Source organism: Myodes glareolus, chromosome 8 (genome assembly GCF_982192425.1).
Source record: "Myodes glareolus chromosome 8, mMyoGla1.1, whole genome shotgun sequence".
NCBI lineage: Eukaryota > Metazoa > Chordata > Mammalia > Rodentia > Cricetidae > Myodes > Myodes glareolus.
Genome location: NC_142033.1, coordinates 68,809,149 through 68,830,945, shown reverse-complemented (window position 1 = coordinate 68,830,945; position 21,797 = coordinate 68,809,149). Strand labels below are relative to the sequence as shown.

The 21,797-nt window shown below is 51.2% G+C and overlaps 2 protein-coding genes across 9 annotated transcripts in view; both read left to right on the top strand.

The window, feature by feature from the left end:
• The window catches only part of Jakmip1 (janus kinase and microtubule interacting protein 1), a 93,477-nt gene extending 92,946 nt beyond the window's left edge, over window positions 1-531 (top strand). For all 8 annotated transcript variants that reach the window (XM_087909084.1, XM_087909083.1, XM_087909082.1 and 5 more), the window contains one exon: window positions 108-531. In XM_087909084.1, coding sequence (XP_087765210.1) covers window positions 108-137 — 30 coding nt within the window. In that variant the 3' untranslated portion in view covers window positions 138-531. The remainder of the gene's footprint in view (window positions 1-107) is intronic.
• A 131-nt stretch (window positions 532-662) lies between these two features.
• Window positions 663-21,797, top strand: part of C8H4orf50 (chromosome 8 C4orf50 homolog) — an 88,338-nt gene continuing 67,203 nt past the window's right edge. The window contains exons 1-4 of the mRNA XM_087909085.1: window positions 663-2,268; window positions 5,755-6,151; window positions 11,069-11,207; window positions 14,109-14,654. Coding sequence (XP_087765211.1) covers window positions 5,868-6,151; window positions 11,069-11,207; window positions 14,109-14,654 — 969 coding nt within the window. The 5' untranslated portion in view covers window positions 663-2,268; window positions 5,755-5,867. The remainder of the gene's footprint in view (window positions 2,269-5,754; window positions 6,152-11,068; window positions 11,208-14,108; window positions 14,655-21,797) is intronic.

The following is a 21,797-nucleotide window of genomic DNA, read 5'->3' as shown; positions in this document are numbered from 1 at the left end:
GTCAAGAGAGGTCAGGGTGGCAGGGGCTTGAAGATAATTTAGGGCCCCCTCAACTCTTCTTAACCCTTGATTTTTGTTTCACTTCAAATTATTCCTTACTCTTACAGGCTAGACAAAGAGCTTTCGGAATCACCTGAGTCCCCGTGGTGCCCCATCCTCACTCAGACCAAAATCCAACAGGACAACAAGTTTTTTCGAAGTCCGGTGCCTGAACCCAGAACTTATGCACATTTGACAGTCACTTAAAGGGGAGGCCTGGGGACCTGGCTGACTTCTGCTGTGGAACTCTGTGGGACAATGGGAAAACCTCCCCAATGTCTCCACTGTGGCATCTTCGGGAGCCAAGGACAAAGGATCTGGACGGCAAGAATCTAAGTGCAATTAGCGGAAACCCAGGGCATGAGAGCTGCTGCCTCAGGGGATAGGTGCAAGCCTGTCCCCGTGCTGTGTGCCTCCCTGAAGGCGCTATATGTGCCTCGATGGATACAGACACCCCCTCTGCCCTATGTACATAAACCTCCATGGACTGAGTGTTCTCTTCTGGAGTCTGTCTGCCAGCGCAACCAACAAAACCTTTGGCTCCAGGCACAGCTGAACTTGTAGCTGGTGGCCAGCAAGAGAGCGTTGGAGTTGCCAATGTGGGAGCCCCGTGGATTGTAGATTTCTGAGGAAACTGAAGGCTCCAACTCTCTTATAGGTGTGATAGCACAGACGTCCCAGAGCGTGGCCCTGCCTCAGAACAGGGGGGAGTGAGGATTGAGAGAGCAGGCCCAAGCTGCCTGTTATAGTTTGTAGGGGTATCCTAAAAAGAAGCTCAGGCTGTTGGAGCAGAGCCCAGAATCTCTGAGTTCAGAGGTCTGAGGCCAGGGAGTACCCTTCTACCATAGAGAAAATACCATAGAGCTGAGGCCAGAGGTACCCTTCTACCATAGAGCCTTCACTGCCCAGGATCCTCGGTAGAGAGTAGTCATCTCCTCAGGTGTTGGAGCCTCCCCAGAGCACAGTGGGTAAGGTGGGGGTGGCACACCCTGGGTTCACTGGAAGCTAGGTGCTGGGAGTCGACTTCTAGAGGAAATTACCTGAGAAGTAACTTGGAGACGTTCCTGTCAATCTAGGGCGGGTGGGATGGGTCACCTCCAAAAGGTATCAGCCCAAGGCTATACTCTCCCACACTCGGGACATGGAGAATGTTAGCCACTGACTGACAGAGTGGAAGAGGTACACGGTGGTGAGTCTGTGTGGGGAGCCCACCATGAGTTTAGACGTGGCATGGTGGCAGCAGGCTGTGTTGGACCATGTAGGTGGCACCAGGATTTCCTGGAAGCAAACAGAAATGACTGGAGTTCAGATCAGGCCCGTCGAGGGGACTATGGAGCAAGGGCCTGACCTTGTAGGGAAGCCATATCCAAAGACAGAGAAGCGAGGACCGTGCTCTGTGTGGAAGGGGGCTGTCCAGACAGGAGGTAGTTCCAGCAGACGTGAAGTCTGAAGCTGGAAGCGAACACACCAGGACAGCTCAGAAGTGTTGATTCTTTGCTGAAATCCGAATCCCCAAACACCTACGACCCACAAGCCCAGCCTCTGGGACTTACTCGGTGGCTTAATTAAACTCCAAGGAACCCTTCTTTGACAACAGAGATATCCGAGTCATTGAGTGGCAGGAACATGGGTACCAGTCAGGAAAATAGAGAGCATTCCTGCTTTCCCTGGTAGAGATGTGGGGTGCACTATTCACCTGACTTCTGTAGTCAGTCATTCTGGTGCATCCCAAAGAGTCATGGAGAAGTTGGCCACTGTGTCTGTCTAGAATCTCCACAGGCTGTGCTGGAGGCTGGAGTGTGGTCCTTATACCTCCTGTTCATACTTACTGTGAGGGAGAGGGCAGCCTTCTTGTCTGCTTGGCTTTGTCACTCAGCACCTTGTGTGATGGTGGCCTTAACTCTGCAGTCAGACCCATCTGAGCACCCCCAGCTCAGCCATGTCCCTGCTGCAGACAAATCACGTTCTTGTGACTCTGAGGAACACACCTTACAGATCCCAGACCATGCCTCATGGAAGAGCTTCTGTGACCACAAATGGACAGGAGGACCTGCATCATTCCACGGGACTTCTGGCATCCCTACAGTGGCTGGCAGGAGCAAGCATCTGAGTCCCTCATGAGGTGGTCCTCCCAGGAGTTATCCCCACTGTCCAGCCGGGGCCGGTGTCCATCCCTTTCAACCTCCAGGAGGCCACTCATGCCTGAGAGAATGCAACTCACACAGGCAGGTGTGCAAACTGCCCCAGTTCCCACCAGGACCCAGAATTCTTTGTCACTATCTTAGGTATTGCTACCTAAGGCCCCATTAGGAACAAGCCTGGCTAGGAGCCATAGTGCTCAGGGAACCGAAGGGCTGCGCGGCACCAGAGATGCTCACCTCCTCTTTCCAGCCCTGGGTCCCGTGAGACACAGTCTCAGGGCTCTCACTACCCATTAACACTTGTGTGTAGTTTCCAGGGGAACAGAGCTACAGAGTCAATCTCCAAGGTTAATGCCACATTTTTTTAGACAGGAAGGCAGGTGGAATCTTTCCATGGCCCTCCTCCCAGACCCACTAGGAGGATGAGGCCATAGCCCTCCCTGTGAAGTCTTCAAATACAAGGTTCTTCTTCGATACCCCAGTCTTCTAAGCCAGTGGTATGCAATTTTGAGCAACACAGAGAAGCCTGGGAGTCGGGGCTATTCTGCCACTCTTGAAGTCTGTGGGGGCTAAACAGAGCAGCCCGGGCTGGGGCCAGGTGGTCAGCTGAGCTGAAAACTGAGGGCACCCTCCGGCTTTAAAATGGAGGGCATCCCTAAGGCTGTAAGACCCATGTTCTACCAGCTCCTCTTCACTTTGCATCTCTAGCTGGTCACAGGGAAGGTTTTGCTCAAGTGCCCCTGCGAGCATAGTGTGGAGCCCCACCCCTACCCATCGGCTGTGTAGGAGGCGGGGCCTGTGTCCTTGCTCAGCTTTGCAGAAAGTGCACCCAGCCTGAAGTCCTCCCACTTGCTTCCTACCCCGACTGGGCAAGAACTATGATAATCTGGCTCGAGGGCCCTAGACCAAGGCCTTGTTCCCTGGAGAGTTGCAGTCTGCCTTCCCCTTGTCTACAAGGTCCCTGTTTCCCTTGGATTCCCTAGCCAGGTTGCAAACAGGAGTCCCTCTGCCCCAGCACTCCCAGCATCATGATGGGAGTCCCTTAACAAACTGAGATTAAATATTCTTTTTTATTTTTCATATTTAATCTCAGCTTGTTAAGAGACTCCCATCATGGAGGAGGAAATTCTGAACCAAGCACTTTCTACCTTCTTTCTCTGTCAAATTATTAAAACACCCTTAGGGGTTTCTGCAGACCCCAACCCAGGTGTTCAGGGCCCTACTCTGACAGAAGGAGTGGGGTCTCCTGGGCTGAACCTGCCCCCTCTCCCTCCCTCTTCCTTTACCTCAAGGCTGAGGTTTTAAGATGGGTGCCCCAGTCATGACCTGTGGCTATCTCTCAGCCATGCCCTCAAAAGCGTTAGGCCCTGCCCTTACACAACGAGGCCACAGTACCAACCCTCTACCTGGCAACCATTTCTCTTTTCAACCTTCCCAGCCCCATCCTCTTCTCCCCCTAAGTCTTAGTGATTCACCAAGAAGACCCAGCTGTCCTGTGCCTGTGTGGGCAAGAAGGGCTGTTTCTCGGGAGGCCATCTCTTGGACTCTGCTGCCTTCAGCTAGCAGCCATCTTCCCACAGCAGGTGGCATCTTGTGGCCAGTGTTTCTGGGGCTCACATGCCAAATACTTGGGGAATCGTCCCCATGGTGGGGTAAAGAACTGTTTACTGTTCATGGTGTCGTTTTGCAAGGTGCTGGCCTCTTGCCCAGTAGCCTACAGCAGCTAAGCAACAAAGCTGATCACAGCCCAGGCAGCTGAGAGTGTGGTCCAGGCAGCATTGCTCTATCCATCCCATCCAGCCGGTATTTAGCCTTGAGGATGCGCTGGGCTCTCGAGCAGGCTGTGTGAATCCGCTCATGTATTTTTTCCTCACTGGATGCAGATACCTGTACTCACACAGTAAGCAGAGATCCTTTTACAAGATGTTCAGTACTTTGTCCAGATTCATACCCGAGGCAGGATTCAAACCCAAGGAGTCAGGCCCAGCACCCAGAGTTTGAGTTGATCTTCCTGTCCCTTAAGGCCAGTGGTTCACATTGTTCGTTCCACCTGCCCGCCCCACTCAGCTACAGCTCTTTATGCACCCCCCCTGCTCCTGCCCAAACCCCAGAAAACCACTATTGAGAACTCAGAAGGCCTCTTTGCAAAGGGAGAAAGGAGAAACACTCTCTTCATTGCTGGAAAGCGTAAAGCTAGTGTGAGATATGTCCTCAACAGCTCAGAGGGGGCATGGGCAGGATGTTCAGACAGCGGTATGTGATTTCCAACCAAACCCCATTGAATCCTAAGACCATGGCTGCTCCTTTCCAAGAATGACTCACCCCAAGTTCACTCACTAGCTGGGCAACCTCCTGGCTCCATTAAGTGGATTTATCCAAAGGGTTAAAATAAATGCCTATCTTTATGGCAAGAGGCAGTTGTTTGAGAAATAGCAAGGGATTGAATGCGCAGCAATGTGCAGAGGTGGGAAGGGGAAAATGAGGTTTCCTGTGAGCCCCCAGGGGCATGACTTTGGAGAGGAGCACACCTGAGTGCTCCGAGGAAAAGGCGCTAAGACACCTGAGTGGAAATCTGAGTGGAAACCGCTCTCATTATTCCCTGGGGGCGCCACGCCTCTGATGTTCATACTTCTGTCCTTTCACCTCTCTGCCTACTCCTGGCCTCTGGTGTGCTTGGTCACACCTCAGATCTTTCCCTCTATAAACCCTTTGATGCCACCTTGGACCAGCCATCTCCTGAGCTTGGCTCTTAATGACTGTGACTGCCCTGTGTGCACAGTGAGAGGCCCAAGAACATTAAACACCTATGTGAGCATGGCCCCCTTCTACGTGCCATGTGGCCAGCCACTCCTATCCTATTGGCTATGACCTGAGGTGTGCCTGCACTCCAGGGATCGCTGCCTGTGCCTGCCTGCTGCTCCCTTCCATTCCTGCTTTTTCATCCTCTGGATCACCCCCCCCCCGCCCCGCCCTGAGCACCCAGGGACTTGCCTGCTTTCCAGAAGCCAGTTTCGCTCCATACTTGATCTCACAGCTCCCGGGCTAGCACACACATTCTCAGGTGTGGAGTCAGACCTGGCTGTTCCTTCCCATCTGTAGGGCTTGGACAAGCTCTTCCACCTTCTGAGGTCTCCATTTTACCATCTCTAAAATGGTCATGATGATGCCTACCTCCTAGGGTCACCAGGACAACTGGACTAGGTAGGTGTGAGAGACCGCTCAGTGTGGCATTAATTTCCCATCTTCTTTGCCTGGTAGACTGTAGGTCCTTGGTAAGTATGTGCTATATACAAACAGTGGTTTGGACCCTCATTCACTGTGGTGGGGATGGCCTTGGCTGGCCTTGGAGAACCTGTAACTCATGTGGACTCCCTGGAAATCTTTCTTTTCCTCTTTGTGTGCCTCGCTAAACATTTAATTCCAGGTGACTGATCTGAGCTGTATTCTAGCTTAGGTGTGTTCTAGCTCACCAGCGTGTAAAATGAGATGTTCGTACATATTGCATGACGTTTGTGCGGATGAAACCCAAGCCACCCGCTCATGAATAATCCACCTGTCCTTGTTCTTCTCAAAGGACATTTCCCCGGACAATCCAAAGGCATGGTAGCCACCTCGAAATTTCCAGAAAACCCATGTTGCAGACTCAATCCATTTTTCTTAAGCCTGGGCTAATGAAATGTTTCCAGGATGGAGCCAGCATCCCAGGAACAGACCGAGAAAAGCTTCCGCTATGTCATCAGAGCTCCCAGCAGCGATGGCTTTGATGTGATGAACGTGGATGTGAAGATCGACACGTGCTGGGTGTTCCGAGATGTGGAGGAGAGTGACCAGGAGCAGGGATGCCTTCCAGAAGCAGTCAGCAGCCCAGACTTGGACCCGGAGCTGCTCAGAGAGCAGCTGGAATCCTCAGAGCGGAAGCTGTTGGCCATTGTGGACAAGCATGTGATGTCAGAGTCAGGGCTGAGGAGCAGGTGGGTGTAACCTTGTGAACATGCTGTGCAGGGGGAAGGGGGCATTGATGGATTCCCTTGACACAATGATTCTTTGACTCCTGCCTCCAGCTGGCCTCCCCAGAGGTACAGAACCAGCCTTGGGTGGTCATTTGCCCTCACTTCTCCTGTCGTGGTCCTGTTCTGTGCCTGATCACCATCCACAGGGTCTGGCCAACGGGGAGCACTGACAGTGGATGAGAAAGGGGAAAGATAGCCATCTTCCCTTACCTTCGTTCTCCTGTGGCTGTTCCCAGACGATGTGTGCATCTCTTCTTTGTCGGCCCAACCCCTGCTGTATGGCTTGGTGCAAACCCTGGTCACATGCTCCCTCCGAGTCGTCCCCTAGCTTCAGGACCAGAAGTCCCCCCAGCGTTGCTGAACCAGCTGTCTATCATCTCTGTCTGGCCTCCCAGATCCTCCATCATCTTGGTACAGGGTACCAAGCAGTTGTTTCTCTCTGTTGAGCTTCTGGAGTGGGTGAGCCCTGTGGCCTGGTGAAGCCAACACAGACCCCGAATGGCCATTGGAATCAGGTCTTCTTTTCCAAACCACATCTTCTGACTTTTTCCTAATGGTTCCTCCTGTCCTTTTTCTCCCATCCCCTCCCTTGTTTTCCTCTCTTACACTCCCCTCTCCTCCTCTTCCTGTCTTCCCTTTCTTTGGTGGTTTTGTGGATGGACGCTGTAGGCTGCTAGGGTCTTGCATGTCCTAGAGCGACACTGTGCTGCCAGGTCATACCCCAGCCCTCCCAATTTACTTTTCTTTACTTCTTCCTTTCCTCCTTCCCTCCCTCCCTCCCTCCCTCCCTCCCTCCTTCCCTCCCTCCTTTCCTCCCTCCATTCATTCTCTCAAGAGGAGGAACTTGCTTTGACCTGCTGTCTTAGAGGTTTCCATGGTTAGCATGCTTTATTGTTATAGGTCTATGACAAGGTGAGAACCTCATGAAGGGTGCTGTTCCTCTCATGGTAGCTAGGAAGGGAGGTGGTGTGTCCCTGAGAGTTTCTTGAGACCTTCTGTGTTAGTTATTTTTCCTGTCACTGTGGCAAAACACTGAATTAATGGAAGAAACACAAGTTCATTCTGGCTCACAGTGGATTTTAGTCTGTGCTGCAGATCTGTTCATTGATTTGGTCCCAGGGTGAGGCAGGGCACCTGGGTGGAGGCACCTCTGACCCGGAGCCCAGGGTGAGGCCAGAACCGCTGTTCTCTTTGAAGATGAGGCGGACATCTTGCAGAAGAGGACCAGGGGATGGGGAGGTGGGATCTGTGGCAGGGCTGAAGGGGAAAAGGGACCACTCTGCCTTCCTTCCAGTCTGGCCCCACTTTGAGACCCTTGAGTCCTGAGATGTATAGAGTGTTATTACCTCCTTCTCCAGATGGGGGAGCTGAGGCTGAAAGCATAAACTATAGGGTCAGGGGTAAGAAGAGCAGAAGTAGGGTCTAAATGGCCCACTAAGAATTCAGACACCCAGCCTGGTTTCCTGGTGTCTTCCTGGTAAGTATGGTGAGTGTCTGGGAGTGCACACTGGGCTTGCCGCAGCCACAGAGCTAAATTGCGGGACCAGTGAAATAGGTCAGTGGGTTAGCATGTTTGCTGTCATGTCTGAAGATATGGGTTCAGTTCCTGGGACCCACATGGTTGAACGACAGAACCAACTCCCACAGAATTGTCATCTGACCTCCTCATGTGCCCTGCCCCCCTCAACAAAATAGATACATTGAAAACAAGGTGAATGGTGCCCGAGAGATGACACTTGTGGTTGTCACCTGGTCTCCCCAAAATTAAAAAATAAAATAAAATAAAAAATTTAAATCAAAAAGTGATAACATGCCAAAGATTTTTATTATGGAAATAGTACAGAGCTGGGGTGAAGGTTCATGCCAGGAATCCCAGCACTTAGGAGCCTGAAGCAAGAGGACCATTGTAAATCACAGACTAGCCTGAGCTAGAGAGTCTAATCTTGTCTCAAAAACTGAAGTTAGTTAACTAAAACAAATGCATAAAATATGAAAATAATGAATTTATTAGAAAATCAAAAGGACAAAAAAAAAGCCTGCTCCTAGCTCACTGGACTGTTTCGCAGTCATTTCTGACCAAAATCCAGCAGCGTCACACTGAGGGCTTGTCACACTCTTGCTCTGAGCCAGCCCTCCCTGCTCAGCAAGTGTTCCGTGGCTAATCCTTAAAACTGGAAAATAGGGTGAGAGTATTCTGTGTTACGATAGAGACACCAAGGCCTGGATGTGCAGCTGTGCCTGTCTATCTTTACGGGCAGTAGGACTTGATTCCAGGTGCCCAGAAGTCCAGTCTGTGGTCACTGTGGGCCCATGTGCTCACGGTGGGGCCTCCTGGATTCACGGTGTTCCATGGTCCTGGGTGTATGGGTTTCCTGGGGCTGCCGTGACAAATGGCACACACTTGGTAGCTTTTCTTGGCGGTAGTGGTGGTAGGATTGAAGGCAGAAGTTCTCATAGCCCATGCTGACCTCAGACTTGCTAAGTAGCCATGGATGGCCTTGAACTCTTGACCCTCTTGCCTCTCCATCCTGAGTGCTAAGATTATAGGCATACAACCGTGAAACTTGGTGATTTAAAAACAGCCTACAGAGATGGGATTAAAGAGGTGGCTCAGTCTGTAAAGGCCTGATGTACAAAAATTAGGACCTGAGTTTGAATCCCCCACACCCAAGTAAAAGCCAGGGTTGGTGCACACCTCCAACCACCGTGCTGTGAGTCAGAGATGAGGAATCAGCCAAGCTCACTGACCAGCCTACAACAAGTGAATTCCCGCCTCAGTAAGAGGCCCTGTGTCAAAATAAATTTTAAAAAAATGGAGGGTGGTTGAAGAACACACACCGTGTCCGCTTTTGGCCCCCACACGTATGTATGTTTTCATTCACATAGTGTTTCCGAAACAAAATAAAACCCAAACAGCAGGAGCCCTGGCTCAGTCGATGAACAGCTCTGAAGGCTGGAAGTTAGGATTCAGGCTTAGCTCAAGTTGTCGGTAGGGTCTTACCCACTTCAGATACCCTTGGGACTGACTCCTAGATGTTTGACCCTCAGTTCTCAGTTGAGCACCCCTTTGGCCCCCAGCCCATCTCCGAGCTGCAGCATGTGCGGTGCTCTGTGCCTCTGCAGCTTTCCTCCCTATGGTCAGCTCCACACAGGCCTCCTCTAAGGAGCGAGAGGCCGAGTGATGCTCCAGGACCCATCTCCTCTCACAGACTGACTTCACCCGCCCTGTGGCTTCCGTGCCTGTAAAGGGTGATACCATTCTTCCAGGGATCAGGGTCTGGGAGTATCTGGAGCCAACTGTATTGTATCGATTACTGCACTGGCCATCTCTTCTTGCTCCTGTCAGAAACTGTCTTTGTCTGTATCTTTATCTGACAGATGAAAATCTAAGGACCTTAGTGGTAAATTAACCCAGTTAGGCTCCCATGGCAGAAAAGACAGAGGCAGGAAGCAGAGCCTGCCCTTCTCTGTAGATCAGGGACTGAGTCGGAACAGAAGGTCACCAGGTAGTCTTGGGTGAAGGAGAAAGCATGCGCAGAAATGGGAGATGGAGGGCTATCTCAGCTCAACGTGACCTAGCATGGAGGCAGGGCTAGCACTGTACTAGAGACAGAAACATCTTGTCTACCTGTGGTGGGAGCATTGTTCTGACTTCCTCTTCAGGAAATGGGAGGTGGAGGGCTATCTCAGGCCAATGTGACCTAGCGTGGAGGCAGGGCTAGCATTGTACTAGAGACAGAAACGTCTTGTGCACCTATGGTGGGAGCATCGCTCTGACTTCCCCTTCAGGTGTCACCATCATCCTGCTGTGTCACCTCTTCTGTTTGTAGTCAGGGGTTGTCCCTTCCCAGCTAGCACAGTCTCTGCTGGTCATGCAGACAGAGCTCTGTGTAACTCAGCCGCTCCCCATGTCAGGCTCTCAGGTCACTCCCACAGACATTTTTTAAAAATTATTTTTATAAATCCCAGAAACCTTCTTCTGACTGTCAGTCATTTCCTTAGAAGGCATTCATAAGTTTGAGGCAAGAATGTCTAAGGTTAAAAGTCAGCCTGGAATCCACAGTCTGTGTGACCTGGGGAAATAACCCCTCTCCCAGGCCCTCAGTTTTCTCCTGTGTGAAGAATACTACCCAGAGGCTGGTTAACGTGTGAGCACCTTAAGGTTAAGGTTCAGAAAAGCTCTTGGCTGGTTGACCTCCACTCAGTGTCTCAGGTCTTCGTGGATGTGGGTCGCTAACTTAGGGCTGAGAAACACTTAAGGTTGAATGCCATGGCAAGTGACATTGTGTATGTGTGTATACACACCGTATGTAGTATGTATATCCATGCAATGCCCATCTGCACACGTGGAGAGGCCCAAACAGGACATGAGCATGTCTTCCTCCATTACTGTCCTCTTTATTGCTTGAGACAGGGTCTCTCATTGAAATGGAAGCTCACAGTTTGGCTAGGCAGACCGTCCAGTGAGCTCCGAATGTCTGTCTGTCTCTGTCCGCAGTGCTGGAGTTACAGGCACAGCCTTTATGTTGGTGCTGGGGATTTGAACTCAGGTCTTCATGCTGACCAAACAGGTGCTCTTACCAACTGAGCCATCCTCCCAGCCTTGCAAGTAATGTCTCTGAGGTAGAGCAGAAACTTTCTAGTAAGATATGGATGCCTGGGATGGTGGCTCACTCCTGTCATCTAAGCATTGGGAGGCAGAAAGAGAAGGAGTTTGAGGCTAGTCTGGTCCACAGAGATAGCCCAAGTTGATGACGTATGAGAGTGCTTTACAATGAGGTTCTCAGGCCAGTAGCCGGGCCAGATGACTGAGGCGGTGTTGGTGAGGTTTACACAGTTCCCGCCCTGAGCGAGCGTTTCCTGCTTATGGTCCTGCAGGGTTGAGGAGCTGGAGCTGTCTGAGAAGAAACTTCTCCTCAAGGTAGAGCAGCTGAGTGCCTGCATGGCCCAGGAAAGAAGCGCCTCGCTCTACGCCCAGGAGCAGCTACAGGCACTGCAGAGGGAGCTGGTCAGCCAGGTTCGTATCTCTTCTACTTCTCAGTGCCTGGTTGTGTGGTCACCCTGGGCTTCAGCTTCTCTGTCCCCCTCCCAACCTCCCAGGCCTCCTGGGGAAAGCGTGGGTGTCAGCATGTTGGTACCTTTCTCATGCCTGGGCCCCCGAGGACAGGAGGTGGCCAGTGTAGGTCTCTGTCTTCAAATTGCTGCATGCAGGTGGGGATGGAGGGAAGAGAAGAACCTGGTCTGGAGTGGGGAGGGGGACTTGGGCACATTGTGGGTGTGATAGGAAAAAGGCACTTCAGAGACCTGAGGGTAGACCTTTCCAGACCTTGTGAAGTGTGAGAATGAGGTGGGCCAACACAGTGCTGTGGAGGGCCAGGGAAGGAGTTGTACAGGGAGGGGAAGGCTGGGAAGCACAGCAGGTCCTCCAGTGGGGTCGTGGTAGAGTTAACCCCCTAGCCTTGGCACTAGGAGGCCCAAGGACAACAGCTAAGGCTTTGTGGGGCAGGCAGGCGGGGCAGGCAGGCAGAGCACAGTAGACAGCTCCACCTAAGGGGCAGGTTTTGGAAGAAAACCCTAGTTCTGCTGATGAATTGGTTGTGTGACTTTGGTCAAGTGACACAACCTCGACAGGTCTCAGTTCCCGTGTATGGAAAGCAGTCATAATATGGTCCACCCCTCAGGCGGTCATCTGAGTTAACTGAGGAGATGCATGTTGAATGCCCAGAGAGGTGGGTGTCGCAGTGTTATCTGCATCTGCCATTCTTGCTCATTATAAGAACCCTTCCAGGAGGGGAGATGATGATTCAGGGCACATGGAGGAACCTGGATCCTGCGATAGGTACCCTGTGATGCCTGGGCGTGGGCTTCAGGGATTTCACTTTAAAGCAGAGCTTCAGGGCTTTGAGATTACAGGGTGCAGCCTGTTCATGGGATGGGAACTCAATACAAACAGGTGGTGCATGCGCTGAAGGGAGCATTGTTTGTCAAGTCTTGTTTAGCTGTGCCTTTGTATGTGTGCATGACATAGGTGATGATCCTGGATATCTCAGACAGTGGACAGCCATGAGACAGCCAGGGTACATGACATAGTATTTACTGACACAGAAGTGGGAAGTGAAGGACCCCAACACAGCTCAGCTCAGCACAGTCCTCGAGTACTAGGGGGTTAGAATCAGGTGAAACTGGCTCCACATGCCTTTAGCTTCTCAACCCCAGGGGTGTCTTTATAGCAAGGTACAGGCTGAGGCTCTGCACTGGGGACATGTGGTTTCTCTGAGGAGACACTTAATGGTTTTTTGAGCCTTGCTCTGGACACACCTGGGATACCCCAGGGGAGTTGGGGACAGTCCTGCCATGGAGATGCTTATAGGGTAAGGGTGCCATGTAAGCTAATTGCATTGGTGGGAGGAGGGGTTTGGGGGAGGCCAGGGAGCTACATACCCTTTCCACATACTTCCTTGTTGTTACTACTGTTTTGAACAACACAAATACACTAAGGCGGGCCTCTCCAGAAGCTTCTTTATAGACTCAGTGGCTTGGTCAGAGTCACACGTGGCCCAGCTATAACCCAGCCCACAACCTTAACCTCTAATCTCTCTGCTTTTGGTGGAGACATTGGCATGTGGGAGTCAGTATTGCAGGGATGTGCAAATAGGATTTTGGCATCTCTTGTGTCTGATCTGTCACAGATGGTGACTTTGTTCTGGTCATATTTCCGGGAAGCAAAGAGGCCTCATTTCTGCAGTGAGCTCTGGTCATCCTGTGAGGTGCCAAAGGCTCACCCACTCATACCATGGATCTCCATGCACCCAGAACCACAAAGACACCCAGTACAGAATCCACGCCATCTTAAAGCCAGGAGAATTTTCCACCCAGAAAACGCAACTCTAGTTTTCATTCCCTCTCCACGCCCTACCAATAAATTATCCACCGAGCCAGCCTGAGCCGACTTTGTGCCTCCTTTTCTCTGTGCACTCTGTCTCTCACCTGCAGGCTCTCTGGCAGCAGAGGGAGCAGGCAGCTGGTGAGAGACTGCTTACCACAGAGGCAGTGTTTGCCTAGACAGAACGTGAACACTGAAGACTCCCATTTTTTCAGGGTTGTGTTGCAACCCAGCCTGGTTCATTGAATGTGATAGGGAGAAGGCGGGGTGTCAAGATATGGATCAAATGTCCCCTGCTTAGGTAGATGGCCAAGGGACGGAGAGAAGTCAGACACAAGGCTGCCGTGCTGGGCCCCAGAGCTGGCTGCTGTCCCATTTATTTATTACAGACTTTCGCTGTTCTGTTATACAGGTAACTTCTGAGTGTGTGGTGGGGCTAAGGACAGTCCTATTTGGGGGTTGGGGAGGCATTCACAGTTGTGAATAGCTGCTGTGGCTTCCTGGCCCCTGCTCAGCTCACATCACTGAAGTGAGAGATTCTGGAAAGTTCTGTGGAGTTCGGAAATTGGTGTGAACTGTTCAAACTGAACAACTTCAGAGCCATCTGCAGGGGGTATGTCCCTCCAATCTACTGCACACACACAGACTTAGGGAGCTCCTGGGCTCACACTAGGGTGAGGTGAAGGCGACTCTTGTCTGCAGTGCTAGCAAACTCAGTAATCAGCGAAACTTAAACATTGTGTATTTATATTGTACGTGCGCATACATATGCCAAAGTGGAGGTTAGAGTCCAGCTTGTGAGATTGACTGGTTCGCTCTTCCCACCATGTGCCTGTCCTGTGGAACCCAACTTGGGTCTTCATGCTTGGTAGCAAGCGACTTTAGTCTCTGAGCCATCTTTGATCCTTGCGTAAAGTTTCAATGCAAAGTACCCACTATGCACGAAATACAAGAATATTAGGGAGAGAAATCAAAGCGAGCAAGCGCGTGCCTGGGGTTCGGGATTCCCTGACGTCCCCATCACCACAATCCTAGGTGCGGGAGGCGAAGAGCGCGGCCAGACGCCAGCAGCGGCTGCAGGAGCGGCTGCAGCTCAAGGACGAGGCCCTGGCAAGGCAGGCGGTGGCCCTTGAGCGCTGTGGGCGGGCCCAGCGGTTGCAGCTGGGCTTGGTGCGGGAGCAAGAGCGCGTTCTGCGGGCGCAGGTGCAGCGGCTGGAGCGCGACGTGTGGCGCCTGGGCCGTGCCGCGGGCCTCCTGTTGGCACAGCTGCACGCCGCGGACCCGTTGCCTTGTGCGGGCAGCTCCAGGCCGCAGATTCCGGCCGGTTCCCTAGGAGCCTCCGAGGCCACAGAGCTGAGTGTACTGCGGGCCAGAGCGGAACGCGCGGAGCGGGAGTGGGCGGAGGCGGCGCGCAGGCTGCGGGAGCACAGCGTCACCAAGCGGCAGCTGCGGGAGCAGCTGGAGGAACTGCGCTGCTGTGTGTATGGGCTGACGCTGTCGGAGATCGGCCTGCATAGCCAGGTGGAGGAGCTCGTCCAGCAAAACAGTCGCCTGCGGGCCCAGCTGGGGCACGGTAGCCCGGTAAGTGGCCGGAACTCAGGACAGGAATGACCGCTTACCCTCCTCTGACTCCTTCCTGTCCAGCCACTTGATCAAGGTCGTTTTCCAGCATCCTTTCATCATTTATCTGAGCCAGAGGCCAGTCCATTCTTCACCATACCCAGTCTCTGTCTCCACCCTTCCATATATAAAAAGTCACCACTGTCATAGGTCCCTCACTACCCATATGGCCGTCTGCTCATCTGCCAGCCATTTGATGTCTGCCCATTTGTCCACGCACTTGCGGACTCCCATGTCCAACTACGTACTCTACCCCACAGCCAACTTCTGTTGTCCCCCCTCCCCCGCACTGTTAAGGGTTTGAATGTGCAATGTCCCTCCTCCCACACAGGCCCATATGTTTGTGTCCTTGGTCCCTAGCTGATGGTCCTGTGTGAGGAGGTAGTGGAACCCCACTTAAATTGGGCAGGCGTGTTCAGTCTGAAGCCCTCAGGATGCAGTCTCTCTGGGATAGCTATAAATGTGGTCCAACACAAAAAGCCAAGACTTAAAACACCATGAGGATATTTGAAAATAACAGCCACACAGTTCACAGCGTGAACTTGGTAGGGATTATATCGGAGTCACAATGTTGAAAGGTTAGAGACACCTGCTAGGAGGTGGGGCCTGGATGGGGAAAGTGGGTTTTTGGGGTGACCTGAGGTTCTAGCTCAAGGTTTCCACCTTCAGGAGCTTCCTGCACTGTGAAGAAGCAGAACCCACACTCCTTTCCAGCTGCTCCCAGCCCTGTGCCTTCCTTGTCATCATTGTAGCCTCTATGTGGAGAGACAGAATAAATCCTTCAACCTTTCGGTTGCCTTGGCCAGGTATTTCGTCACAGTGGCAAGGGAAATAACCAGTGCATCCCCACCCCAAACTACATAGCAAGTTCGAGGCCACCCTGGGCAGTGTCAGACCCTGCCTCAAACAAAACACAACAAAAACAGACAAAAAGAAACCAATGGGCGTTGCTTGTTTAAAACTTTGAATGTATCTTGTAATTGGAACCCTGGAATACTCGAGTTCTCCATACAACGGCCTGGCTCTTGCCTGGGCCAGCTTACTAATGGCGTCTGTGCTCCGCCGTGCATCTTCACCGCTTTGGCTCCCGCCTGTCCCTCCTGTGCACTTCTTGTTCAGCCACTAAGGGGCAGCAGTGTACACTCACCATTGTCTCCCTGTAACTCTGAAAATAAATGATGCGTACATGGAACTTGTCATCTAGAATCTTTTCTGTGATCGCCATAAATGTGCTTTCTATTAGGCAGTTGGCCCGAGGCTTTGTTCTCCCATCTTGCCATCACCCCAAGCGCTGGGACTCACTGTTCCTTAAAAACACTTCTCTGAGAAGAGTGGGTTCCTAGATGCCTGGCAGAGTCTTGCTCCTGTTTGTCCATTTCCTGTCCTCTCCTGTAACCCCTCATGCATCACGTTGTTCCCACAAAGCTGACGGAGGGACTGCAAGGAAGGGCAAGTGATTTGGTCACAGGCACCAAGACAGCATCAAGACAGCATCAAGACCGGCAAAGGATCCCACCTCCCTCTGCTGGCCTTCCCTCTGGATCAGGGGCGAGCATCAGTAGCTCTTTGGGGTTTTGCACTCTTCAGTGACTGGGTCAGATAGGTTCTATGTGTGGCTGGAAAGCATCACAGCCACATCCATGACCTCAACAATGTTGCTTGCTTTCGCTTCAGCAAGCCCTGCACCCCAAGGAGCTACATCTCACCTAGGACCTCGACTATCAAAGCCAAAAGATGCCTACTGAAGGTCCCCTACGTTGTCCATAAGCTGTGGTCCCCATGTGTGGAGCAGAGGACAAAACAGAGGCTGCTGTGAGAACCCATGGACATGCAGCACTGCTCAGTATGGCATGGGGGCGGTACTCCTAAGGGAACTGCAGGGGGATCCCTCTTAGGGGACAGTGGTGATCTAGATGGGCCAGGATACTCTTGGACTGGTTAGTAAATTTCGGTGCCTCAGCATCCTTACTGTGGGATGGGACTGACACCCAGAGACTGTGATACTCAGTGAATGAGCCACTCAGTGAGGAAATGACCACAGTCATAGGCACTGTCTGCGTGTGGCCGTACTGCTGTAAGGAACAGAGACTGGGGATCAAGAGGTATATAGTGAGTATATATAGGGACGCCTGCAGCAGACAGTCTTCACAAAGCTGCCATTTGCCCAGAGCTGGGTCTTCACTGCAGCCAGCTAATGAGGGGGTGGAGTTATTAGCCCTCACTTTACAGGTGAAGGAACTGGAGGAGGTGGGGCTTTAAGTCACGTGCTCCAGCAAATGGAAGAAGCCAGGCTTGAAGGGAGCACAGTCCCCCAGCCCGGAGACGGCTCTCTACTTCTTACTTCTGATGGAATCTGGGAGTTGTGCTGTGTGTTATAGAACAGGCATTGTGAGAAGATGGCTCAATTGCTTCTTAGCCACAAAGCTCTTGCCCTGAAAGGTTCTCTTAGTTGTTGTAAAGTAGCCAGGGAGGCCCTAGTGTCCCTGTTCCTAAGCTGAGTCTAGAGGAATGAACTTAATTTGCCCAAACTCAGATCGGTGACAACTTTCAGAATAGGTTGCTTTAAAGCTACATCCACAGAGGGATGGGTCCCTGGGAGGAGTCTGGGGGAAGGGCTCATGCTGGTGGAAGGAGCTGGGGAGGACAGTGGGTGGCAAGCTGCCGTTGCCTGCTGGTGTGTTGGCATGCTTCTCTGCGAGTGTTCACTGTGCTTCTGCAGTGTCCCAGGCACAGCGCTAGGACCTGGGACTGGGGGTGATCTGGGTGTGGACCAGCTCTTCAGTAGCTTGGAGGGGAGATAGACACAGGGGAAGCAGTGGTGGTCCTGGCTTCTGAACAGCTACACCAGAAGACAGACAGATGGCCATGACCTGACCTGGGGGGTCACTGAGAGAGGTTTATGTACAGAGATGGAAAGTCAGCCATCATGTCCTCTGTCATCTGGACTCTTCAGTGATGGGCATTGCTCGGTGCTTTCTGTATCTCCCTGTCCTGCAGGGCACATAGAGTGAGCCCTGGCAACAGCTGTAGGGATGTTTTCATGGTTGGAGAGAGACCCCTGCCTGTACCTCTGTAGGGCTGTGTCACCACAGGCTTGCTGTTCACTATGAAGCAAACTCTATTAAGAAATGGAGTCAAGAGGGCTAAGGAGATGATTCAGTGGTTAAGGGCCCTTGATGCTCTTGTAGAGGACCAGGATTTGCTTCTCAGTGCTCACTTGGAATAGATCACAACTGCCTGTACCTCAAGCTCCTGGGAATCCAATGCCTTCTTCTGAGGGCTCCTGCACACACATTCCAGCATTTATGCAGGCACACACACATACACATAAAATAAAATAAAACTCTCTAAAAGAATACTTGACCACAAGTCAAGAAATAAAGTAGTTGCCTAGCATGTGTGAGACCCCCAATTCCCAGCAAAATACACACACACACACACATACACACACACACACACACACCACACACACACACACACCACACACACACACACACACACACACACACACACACACACACACCACACAAAGAAAACAGAAGGAGATAGTCAATACATGCAGCTATAAAGGAGCCGCTGCTCTGCAGGGTTTGGGCCTTTGCAGACCCAAGCCTTTGGGGAGGGCTGACAGTCAGTGAGTATCAAATGTCGTACAAATGCCTATATTTCCTGTGTGAGCATGAACCTCCATGGACAGATGTTTGCTATTCTCATTGTTGTGACCAAATACACGACAAGAAGCAGCGTAAGGGAAGGGGAACTTATTTTAGCTCACGACTTGGGGTGTTTACTCCCAGTATGGTGAGGCAGGCATGGCAGGCAGCAGGGCCATGGGCCACTGGTCACATTGTGCGTGTGCTCAGGAAGCAGACAGTGGGTAGGAGGTGGGGCCAGTTCATCAGGTGTGTGCTATCACAAGGCTGTCCCCATAACCCACTTCCTCCAGGGAGGCTACACTCTCTGAAGGCTCAACAGCCTTCAGTGCCGAAACAGTGTCATTAGCTGGGACCAACGGTTCAAACATGAGCCTATGGGGACATTTCACACTCAGACCACAGCACATTTTGAAGAAAGGAGTCAGAAGCTGCTAAGCAGCTGCACACAGCTGTCTTCATCTCAGTGCTACTTGCCACTGGCAGAATCAGAAGTAGCCTCAGTGCCCAGTGAGATGGAGCTTGTGTGGTCTTGCTTAAGCCAGGGCTTCTCAAATCACTCATGACACCTCTCTCTTAAGAAGTTTTCCCACAATCTAGATTCGCCAGCATATAAAATAGATGCATAGGAGCTGGAGAGATGGCTCAGTGGATAAGAGCATGTACACCTCCTACAGAGGACCCAGGTTTGATATTCAGCACCCAGCATCAGGATGCTCACAACTACCTCGAACTCCAATTCCTGGGCATCTGGTGCCCTCTTTTGGCCTCTGCGCATACTCACCTCCCCAGTGTGTACATACCTACACACAGACACACAGATCCACATAAATAAAAATAAAATAAATTTAAAAAATAGGTATACATGTGAAACATTTAGTGATGATAAGTAATGCAAATTTTATTTTAAACAATTCTTATATATATGTTTACCAATTACTAAAGATGAAAGCAAATTTGCATATAATGAGTAGAAGTGTGTGTATATTTTTGCATAAAGTCACACAGTGTAATATGGGTCAGTGCTACTGGGAACCCCTCATTTTCATTGCTTATTTGATTCTGACTTTATTTGGGGTACTTGAGAATTCAGAACCCTTTTACCATTGCCATTTTTTTTTGGTGACATTTAGTTGTACAACCTGTGTGGTTCATGACACCCATTTTAAGAAGCGGCAGCTTAGGAACTATGTGGGCAGAGAATGTTAGACAATCCCAAATCACAGCAGGAGAGTTTAGGAGGATTTGGTTCTTCTAAACTATTGAATAAAAAAAAAATGGTACAAAGCTAAAGCTAAAGTTTACATTTTGTGCAAGTGGAAGTCTTCTATTATCTGTGCTTTGAGAACAGCCCAGAAAGATGTACTGTGATGCATAAATCTTGTGTCTAGATACCCTTGTATCTCAGAGCAGTCACACACCGAGGCAAACCAGAATCCAGGCCGTTGTTCTCTCAGGGTTGAGCAGAGCACAGTCGTGGGAAGGATCGAGTCTGGATATGGGAGCTTTTCTCCTGTTTTCCATTTGACTTGCCCTGTGACCTTAGACAAGTTGCCCTCCCTCCCTGACTATTGGTTTAATCACTGACAAAGTGAGGGGTAGACCAGATGGAAGGTATCGTTTCAGTGTCCTAGCGTGCAGGATGCTGCCTAGATGTCTCCCTGGGGCGAAAAGTGTGTGCATTTTCTGCAGCTGTGTTCTCCAGTCTCAGAAGCAGGCCTGGCCCTTAGCTGGGGCTCAGCAAATGTTCCTGAAACCGTCTGGGCAGAGAAGCACAGTGCAAGCTGGCTGGACAGTAAGCGCCATGGTGAATGCTGGTCTTGGCGGAACATGACGAGCGACTCTGACCCCAGCCTTTCTTTCTCCACCTGCCCCTTCCTCCTCTCCTTCTGCCCTCTATTTTCCTCACCTTTATTTGGAGCTTGAGTTTTTCTTTCTCTTCTCATCCCCCCTCTTTTTTTATGTTTCATTTAGTTTTTATTTTCTGATCTTTTTCTCCATCCTTTTCAACCTTCCTGCATTTGTCTCTCCCTCCCTTCATCTTTCTGAATTTCCATCTTGTTTTCATGGTGATTTTTAAGTTGCAATTGGGACTGCTTAATTATGACCAGGTGAGAAGCGAGTGGACAGAAACAGAGGCAGGAGACAGGGCTCTGAGTGCAGTTGACAATAGCCTGTCTGGTCAGGCCTCTCTAGATGCAGCCCGTTGTCTATTAGGGTGTGAACTGGTGCGAATGCCCTCTGGTTGCTATCAGTTGGGGTTGAGTGTTCTTATTAGTCTTTGTTGGAAGCTTCTGGAGGAATCTATGATGCATATGGGGCTTAGGATTTATAGGCAAAAGGATGCAGCACAAACCATTGCACAGACAGATCAGAGGTCACAAGCACAGAGTGACTGAGGGAGGGACTGTTGGGGAGGATGATGGGGACTTGATCTGTGAAAAGATCCTTTCTTTGGCAAGAAAGGCCAAAGAAAGCCTCATGGGGACTTGACCACTGCTGCCGTGGGACACTAAGCCTAGTTTACTGCCATCTTTCATGGATTCCTTGCTTCAAAGATGGAACTGAAAAAAAAAATGGTTCCAGGTGAGTGGTAGTTTACTGTGGTGTGGGCTTGCCTAGGGCCACTCAAATACACCTTGGCTTACCACAGCCCTGCCCCATACCCTGGGGTCTACAGTCCCTGGCTAGAATACAGAACAAGGCGTATGTGTGAGACTGGGAGGATGGGGTTTTTCTCTTGCTGGAGAAGAGTGAGAAGGGTGAGGCACCCTGATCTGGTTTGGTTTCCAGGTTAATTTGCTGGTCAGATCTTCAGTGGAGTGGGCACAGGGCCAGGAGCCTGTATGACAGTTGACTGGCTTGTAGAATCCTACCCTAAAGTAGCAGAAGGAACAGCCTGTGCAGAGGTCCAGAGACAGAGAATGTGGCCAGCATGGTGGCAGGCCAGGAGGCCACCATGTCAGGGGCAAGAGCTCACAGTGGTCATGACAGCTGGAACAGCTCAGAGGTGGTCTCCAGGCCCATGTTGGGTATGTTCCTCTCTGCTCACACAACTGGCCTCCTGCAGGTCTTGGCGGGGGGCACTTCCCAGATCACTGGCTACTGTCACCTTTAGGACTTGCTCACAGGGAAACATTCAACATACCTGGGCAGATTCCAGCTTTTCCCAGTGGGACAGAGAAACCACACAGGAGCAAGGCTGGGACTCAGTCCCCGTCCACACCTCCCCATACAGTCTCTTGTCTAGATGGACAGACTACTCCAAGGACAGACTGCCACCCCTTGTAACTTACTGAAAGAATACCAAGAATCAACAAGAACACTGTGGCCTAGTAAAACAATGACCCAGGTTAGGTACCATGGCCAGCTTTGAGCCCACCACTTTCTGAGCCTTAGTTTCCTTATTTTGGAGGGGTCTGACCATTGCTATAAGGGAGCCTAGGCATGG